This window comes from Brassica oleracea, unplaced genomic scaffold (genome assembly GCF_000695525.1).
Source record: "Brassica oleracea var. oleracea cultivar TO1000 unplaced genomic scaffold, BOL UnpScaffold00640, whole genome shotgun sequence".
NCBI classification, from domain to species: Eukaryota; Viridiplantae; Streptophyta; class Magnoliopsida; order Brassicales; family Brassicaceae; genus Brassica; species Brassica oleracea.
In genome coordinates, this window is record NW_013617430.1 from 35118 (window position 1) to 43517 (window position 8400).

General features: G+C 39.5%; 1 protein-coding gene across 1 annotated transcript in view; it reads left to right on the top strand.

Moving 5' to 3' along the window:
* Positions 1-3223: 3223 nt before the first annotated feature.
* Positions 3224-8400, top strand: part of LOC106319843 — a 28458-nt gene continuing 23281 nt past the window's right edge. Inside the window, exons 1-7 of the mRNA XM_013758244.1 lie at positions 3224-3741; positions 3808-4148; positions 4238-4567; positions 4669-7296; positions 7640-7768; positions 7833-7885; positions 7954-8221. Coding sequence (XP_013613698.1) covers positions 3224-3741; positions 3808-4148; positions 4238-4567; positions 4669-7296; positions 7640-7768; positions 7833-7885; positions 7954-8221 — 4267 coding nt within the window. The remainder of the gene's footprint in view (positions 3742-3807; positions 4149-4237; positions 4568-4668; positions 7297-7639; positions 7769-7832; positions 7886-7953; positions 8222-8400) is intronic.

An 8400-nucleotide genomic window follows, 5' to 3' on the forward strand; every position in this document is an offset into this window, starting at 1 on the left:
TATGGAAGCTTCAAGTCCTTCAATAAATAAATATTTTAGCTTTAAAATGAACGAGCTTCTTGGAAATTTAGCAGAATATATTATGGGCTATGTGGCAATATTAATTTCCCATCCAAATAGCCGATTTGGCATTAGATGTTTGGAATACCATCAACTGCATATGTTATCACAACACCACCAATGTCATATCTTTGTGGAGCTCTTTTCGTGTATGTACTTTTGGCCTGAAGTAATACTATGTAAAATGGGATGTTTCTTCTGTCAAACTCCCATCAATGATTGATCCTTCCACATTTTCAAGATTTTTTTAGTACACATAAGTAAATAATGATATAAATGACAATACTAATTATTTACCTGCAAGTGCTTCATGGACAGTTGTTGGAAGCAGCTCCGCAAATGCACATGGAAGTAGTAGTTGCATAACCACATGACAACCATGACTCTTCATCTTTAAAAAGTTTTGACTTTGCTGAACTGATATGTCATGGATTTTATCTGTTTTCACCCATGATATAAGTATGGTTTTAGAGTCTTTTATAAGCATTTGGAGTTTTTAGAGTCTTTTCAGGTCTAGATGCTTATTGGAGAAAATTGAAGCTTTTGGATCATTTTCGAGCTTTGAGGAAAGCTTTGCTGAAGAATTGAGTAAGAGGCTGATTCTGTGAGAAGCATCGATCGACAGTGCACTCGAAATGTCGATCGACACCGTAGCCGCCCGCGAGTTTAATGATGATTTGAGGAAATTACAAGTTTTGCCCAGAAGTTCCAAGAATTACACCACAAGTCCTTGGCCGCATTTTCGGCTATTTATTAGGGGTTTCTATTGTTTTAAAAGTAGAACTTCTTTTACGCTTTGTTTGAGAGAGGCAAACCACATACCTTACTAGAGAGAGAAATATCAAGCTTAGAATTGGAGAGAGAGAGATATGAACACCTTATGAGAGAAGCTTGATTTATGGTTTGCTAAATATGCACTGTCGTTATGGTGGTTTAATTGGTTCTTCATCTAGTTGTTTGTACTGCTAAGTCTAGGATTGATCACCTTGAAGTTAGATTTTAGTATTAATTGACGCAAGCAAAATCTTGGTATGTTGCCTGAGCGAAACTAGGATGATCTGATTAACTAGGCGCACACAAAAGTTCGTCTAAATGATTAGAGAACACATCAAACGTATTCGCTAAATACACAACTTTAAATAATAAGAAGGAACACAAATTTCCTATGAAAGACAACTTAAATCCTAATAGAACCTATTCCAATAGGTCCGCAATTAGACTACCAGAGAACAATGCAAGACGTTCTGCGCTTAATCTCGATTTCCTTGTTCTAGTACGTCAGAATCCTTTCCCTGGAGTTCCTGCAGAGCACCCACATGATTACATCGAGAAGCTGGACGATTACAATCGCTGCAAGATTTTCTCATTCTCTCTCAAAGGGGACGCCAGAAGGTGGCTGGATCAGTTACCAGCTGGATTTATGACTTGTTGCAGGGAGATTAGGAGCACCTTTATATACAACTTCTATGATGAAACGAGATATTGAGAGGAAAGAAACAAACTTTTTACATTTTCCCAAGGTATCTGAGAATCTTTAAAAAATGCATGGGGTAGGTTTAATAAATACCAGCTTGAATGCCCACATCATGGATACTCGGAATCATAACTAATCAACGATATCGATGGAAAGATAGACTTAATCTATTCCGAGCTAATGGGAAAGTTTGAGACTTTGAGTGAGCATATTAAGAGGCTGGATGGTCAAGTAGCGCATAATGCAATACTTGTCAGGTGGGAAGAAGGACTTCTTCCTGGAAGAACTGATCCTTGCTGATTGATATCACTCAAATTACCCTAAAAAGTGAATTTACTCTCTCAAAAAAGAGGTTCAATTGCATTACTTAGGGATCAAATCCACAAGGAGCTAGGGAACCTAATAAATCTAATGGGATTTGTTAAGTTGGATGGTTTAATGATTAAAATGTAAATTTGCAGTTTTGTTGAGCAAGTAATTGCTCGATTGATTGGTAGAGGTTTTGGTGCTTAAAAGAAAATAGCTAGAATTAGGGTTTTATTCAGGAAACTTGGAATTATAATCCTACAGATGCCAAATGAGTTGCATGCATGATAATGTAGAGCTCAACTACTAAGCAACAAGTCAATCAGCTCTCGCGTTTCTGGACTTGTCTATTAACTAGATCTAATGACCCAAACAAATGTGTTCGATCAATAGCTAGTGTCGATCGATTATCCTATAGGGATATCGATCGATACACCTTTCACTCCATCGATCGATTATCCAATATGTATATCGATCGACGCGCTTCTGGTTAAGCTTTATGCGCTGGTTGAATGATACTCACTAAGCTCACTAGATCAGCTCTCGCCTTACTCTTAGCAAAAATCTTAGCTCAATTAGAATTGTTTCAGGATGAGAATGAAGCTATCGCTTTTATCTAACAATCATAGGGCAAGTTTTAGGTAGCTAATATAGAATCAGACATTAATGAAAATCCTAATGATTATTATCACAACTCAGCAATCTATAGTTGGGGCTAATCCTTCATAACCTATTTAAACCCTAAAATCTAACAATGGAACTACTCAGACATGGCCAAACAATTCATAACAACAATTAGGTAAGAAAACTTCATTAGAATAGTAAATAGATATCAATGGAGTTCCAATCACAGATATAACTTTGCATCTTCTCTCCAATCTATCAAAATCCTAAAAACTTTTTGCTGATAATAGTAAAACTAGAAACACAAGAAAGCACACTTTGCCTCTAACATGGTGGCAAAGCTTATATAATTAGTTTAAGACTCGTCAGGGGTAATCTTGTAAATTAGTGAAGACTTGGGCTTCAAGTCGGCTGTGACCAAACGGGCTTTCTGCGCGCTTCGCTGTCGATCGATGTTCTGATATGAACATCGATTGATATTTGTTCCTCAATATCGACCGATGGTCGAGCTCGATGGTCATCTCGGGTGCTTGCTCCAAATATCTCCAAAATGCTCCAAAATCATCACTTAACTCCAAATCACTCCTGATCTTATAAATATAATAAATAGACTCTATGATATAATAATTAGTAGTAAAAACACTTATAAACCATGGGTGAAAGTAGGTCAAGAAGTGGGTTTTAGACTAAACGCAGCGTTTCACTAAAGGGCGATTTTGGGCGATTTTGAGTGCGACTGCGATTCTAGGGTTTTTCGGGATGGATCTGGAATATCCGCCGGGTTCATCGGGGTTTCTGGTGGATTCGAAGGAGGTAGATGAGGGTGAGATGACTGGGAAGCAAGGTGTTGATTCAGATTTGAGGAAAGAAGATCAAAGTTGGGCATCGAAGGTGAAGGATAAGAAGAAATTGAAGAAGTATGAGGTTGAGATTTCGATCAAGGACGGGAAGCATAAAGTGGAGATCCCAGACGAAGTCATCACGGATTCTAATCCGATTTGGGATGATTTCGTGGTGGGTAAGTTTCTGGATCTAGCTCCTCACATAGCTAAGGTTAACATGGTGGTTAACAAGGTTTGGAAGTACGGTGATTTGAGTACGAAGGTGGATGTCTATGATGTGAATCCAACTACGATGAGATTTAAGGTTTCAAATCCGAAGGCCAGGGGAAAAATTCTCAAGAGGGGTATGTGGAACATAGCAGGCGTTCCCATGATAGTCACGAAATGGTCACCTCAAACGGAGGAAGAGAAACAGGAGGAGAAGGCGATACCAATGTGGGTTCATCTTACCAATGTTCCACTACATATATATTAATGGGAGGGATTGAGTTTCTTCACTAGTACAGTGGGGCTTCCGGAGAGGCTACACCCTGAGACTATTGCTTGCACCAATCTGGAAGAGGCTAAGGTTTTTGTTCATGTGGATGTTACTAAGGTCTTGCCTAAGGAAATTGATTTCTCAAAGGATGGTAAGGAATTTACTGTGAAGTATTACTATCCTTGGCTTCCTTCAAAGTGCAATCTATGTGATAAGTGGGGTCATAATGAGAATGTGTGTGTGATGAATGGGAAGCGTAAGAAGAAAAAAGAAGGATCTGCTAGATCAAATAACTCTAAGGAAGCAAAGGAGGGGACAGAAAATGAATCTAAAGGCACTGAGGATAATACAGAGAAGATTGAAAGTAGTGAGACAGTTGCCAAAAAAGTGAGAAAGTAGTGGATGGCAATCAAAGGGAGAAGGATGTTAGTGGCTGGTCTAAGGTTTCTCCAGGGAAAGCAGGTAGAACTCCGCTGTCGTCGTCGCATTTGAACAATGCAGAGATTCAGATATCTGCTTCTAAATACTCAGCATTGAGTATTGATGAGGAGCAGGAAGATTCGGAAGAGGTACTTGAAATAAAAGAGAATGAAGGTAATGAAGTAGAGGAGGGGGAATTTTTACTAGAAGAGGATCCTGAAGAGAGGGATCAACAAAGGGTGAGTGATAGTGACCTGCTGGAGGATGAAATTCTCGCACAGCAAGTCAAGGGAAGAGAAAAAGTGGGTGCTCAGAAAGGTCAGAAGCGCGGACAGAAGGCTAAAGCTCAGGATGCAAATCCAAGTAAGAGCACAAGGCCTTCTCGACGCAAACACTAAATATGGCGAGCTTTTTCTAGAATGTGCGCGGATTTAATAAGTTGTTGAAGCATTCCGTGATAAAAGAGTGGGTTAGTAATAAGGAGATGTTGTTTGGAGGTATTTTGGAAACTTGGGTTAAAGAAAGTAAGGCGGAGAAGATTTTGAAGGCGGTTTTTAATGGTTGGTCATCTGTAACAAATTATGATTGTAGTGATGGAGGAAGAATTTGGTTACTCTGGAGGGATTCAGTGAGGGTAACTCCGGTATACAAGTCGGATCAGTTGATTACGTGTTCTGTGGGTTTGCAAGATGAAGATGAGTTTTACTGTACTTTTGTCTATGCAAAGAATCAAGCTGAGGAAAGGAAGAGTCTGTGGGAAGATATCTGTCATAATTATAACTCTCCTAGCTTCAGTAATAGAGCTTGGTTGATAATGGGGGATTTCAATGAAATATTAGATGGGGAGGAAAGTTCAGGTTTCTTGGACTCGGGAAGATTGCCCAGTGGCATGAGAGATTTTCAACGCACGGTACTTCATTGTCGTCTATCTGATATGGGGTATCAAGGGCCTCTTTACACTTGGTGCAATAAGAGAGAAGAAGGTACTATTTGTAAGAAGCTGGATAGGGTGTTGATGAATGATAATGCTATTCATCGGTTTTCAAATGCGTACTCGGTATTTGAGCCCGGTGGCTGCTCAGACCATGTGAGATGTAAAATTCAGATTCTGCCACCTAAGGAGAAGATTCGACGGCCTTTCAAATATGTCAATATAATTGGAAGTCTTCCTGGTTTTCTCCCGATGGTGAAGGAATATTGGGATTTTACTGAGAGGTTGTTTCATTCTACATCAGCTTTATTCATGTTCTCTAAGAAACTAAAGAATCTGAAACCTCTTATTAGAGAAATGGGTAAAGAGAAGCTTGGGAATCTGTCAAAGAGAACTAAGGAGGTGCATGAGGTTCTTTGTGTGAGGCAGCAGAACACCCTTTCTAATCCGAGTAGTAGTAATATTCATGAGGAAGCTGAGGCTTATGAGAGGTGGTTACATGTTGCTGGATTGGAAGAAGGTTTTCTACAGCAGAGAGTTAAATTACATTGGTTGGATGTTGGAGATCAAAACAACAAGTCTTTTCACAATGCTATTAGATCTAGGCAGGCTCAGAACACAATTAGAGAAATCAGATGCTCTGATGGTAGAATGGTAACGAGTCATGGGGATATTAAAGAAGAAGCTGTGAGATTCTTTGAGGATTTTTTAAATCTCCATCCCTCAGAGTTTAAAGGTACCTCAAAGGATGAATTGCAAGAGTTGATTGAGTTTCGTTGTACTATGGAGGATTATAGAATGCTAGAGCATGAGGTTTCTGAGGAGGAGATTAAGAAAGTACTCTTTGCTATGGCGTCAAATAAGTCTCCAGGGCCTGATGGTTTTCCTAGTGAGTTCTTCAAGACTACTTGGTCGATTATTGCACATGATTTCACAGTGGCTATTCAATCAGTTTTCAGGTACGGGTTTCTACCTAAGGGCGTTAATTCAACGATCTTAGCTCTTGTGCCTAAGAAAATTGATTCGTTGGAAATGAGAGATTTTCGGCCTATAGAGTGTTGCAATGTGCTATACAAAGTAGTGTCGAAGATTCTAGCAAATAGACTGAAGGAGCTGCTCCCTAGAATTGTTGCTGAGAATCAGTCTGCGTTTGTCAAAGGGAGATTACTTATGGAAAATGTCTTACTATCTTCTGAGCTAGTAAAAGATTATCATAAGGAGTCGGTTTCTCCTCGGAGTGTGATGAAGATAGATATCTCTAAAGCATTCGATTCTGTTCAGTGGTCTTTCGTGTTGGAGAGCTTGGAAGCCATGGATTTTCCTGAGAAATTTATACACTGGATCAAGCTATGCATTACCACTCCTTCCTTTTTGGTTCAAGTGAATGGGGATCTAGCAGGCTACTTCCAGAGTACAAGAGGTTTAAGACAAGGCTGCTCTCTGTCTCCCTACCTGTTTGTACTTTGCATGAATATTCTCTCTTTGAAGATTGATAAAGCTGTCTTCGAGAAGAAGTTTAAGTTTCATCCAAGATGTAAGTCTCTCTCACTTACTCATCTTTGCTTTGCGGATGATCTGATGGTCTTTGTGGAGGGCTCTAAGAACTCAGTAGAAGGTGTATTATCTGTGTTTGAAGAGTTTACTGAGTGGTCAGGTCTGAGCATCAGTTTGGAGAAGTCCACTATTTATATGGCTGGGATTTCTGAGGGTGAAAAGTGTAGGATCTTACATAATTTTCCTTTTAAGGAGGGTGAACTGCCTGTGAGATACCTGGGGCTTCCATTGATGATGCAAGCTACGAAGAAGCAAGATTACATGCCACTGTTGGAGAAAATTAGAAGCAGAATCAACACGTGGTCTTGCAGGTTCCTCTCATATGCAGGAAGACTGCAACTTATCCAATCTGTCCTGATGAGTATAGTAAATTTTTGGGCAGCAGTGTTTAGACTACCGAGTCAATGCAGCAAGGAAGTGGAACAGCTATGTGGGGCTTTCTTGTGGACAGGTCCTGAGCTGAGAACATCAGGAGCTAAAGTTGCTTGGAAAGATATCTGTAGGCTTATGGAGGAAGGAGGATTAGGGCTGAGAGCTCTTAAAGATATTAACAAGGTCTATGGATTGAAAATTATATGGAGGATGCTCACTGGTGATTCTTTGTGGGGTAAATGGATTAAAGAAAATCTGTTGAAGAAGAAATTTTTTTGGGAAGTGAGAATTAAAACTCAAGCAGGCTCTTGGATATGGAGAAAATTGTTGAAGCTGAAAGAGGTAGCAAGAGTATTCTACAGGAAAAAAATTGGAAATGGAAGACACATCATTTTGGTATGATAGCTGGTCGGATCAGGGGAGTGCTCTTTCTGTCCTTCTAGGGAGGAGGGGTATTATTGATATGGGTATAAGAAACGATGCTACTGTGGAAGATGCTATTCTTGAGTCCCGTAGAAGAAGAAGGCATCGTACTCCGCTGCTAATGAGTATTGAAAATGAATTAAATGCTTTGACAGATTCTTTGAATGTGGAAGAGCTGGACATTAGTCTTTGGAAGCGAGAGTCTGGTTTTAAGCATTTATTTTCTACTCAGGAGACTTGGAAGTTGTTAAGAGAGCAGAAGGATAAGTGCAGATGGTCTCGAGGTGTTTGGTTCTCCCAAGCAACTCCTAAGTTCGCTTTCATTATGTGGTTGGCAACTTTGAATAGGCTATCTACGATGGACAGGATATCGAGTTGGAATCCAGGAGCTGACTCAACATGTGTGTTGTGTAAGAGTGCATCAGAGTCAAGGGATCACCTCTTTTTTGAATGTTCTTATTCATCTCAGATTTGGGAACATACGATTAGAGGTGTCCTTAGAAGCTCTTATACTAATCGATGGTCAAGTATTATGCTCTTGATTACTGATGGGATACGGGACAAGAGAAAGCTTTTCTGCATTAGATATGCATTGCAAGCTGTGGTGTATGCTGTCTGGAGGGAGAGGAACAAGGTGAAGCATGGAGATCAGCTTATGTCCTTATCAGTGTTGAAGAAACTGGTTGATAAAGACATTCTCAACAAACTTAGTCTTTTGCAAACTAAAAGGATTGGAGGTATGGAGGGAGCTTTGCAGTTCTGGTTTGCTACTAGAGTTTGAGCAGAAGTTTTTGAGGGTGAAATTTTGAGTTTGAAATTTTGATTAAAAAGTTGTAATTTCTTTATCACAAAGGATGCACTTGATTTAATAAGGGTTTTTTGATGAATAAAATTTAACATTCATTCAAAAAAAAAA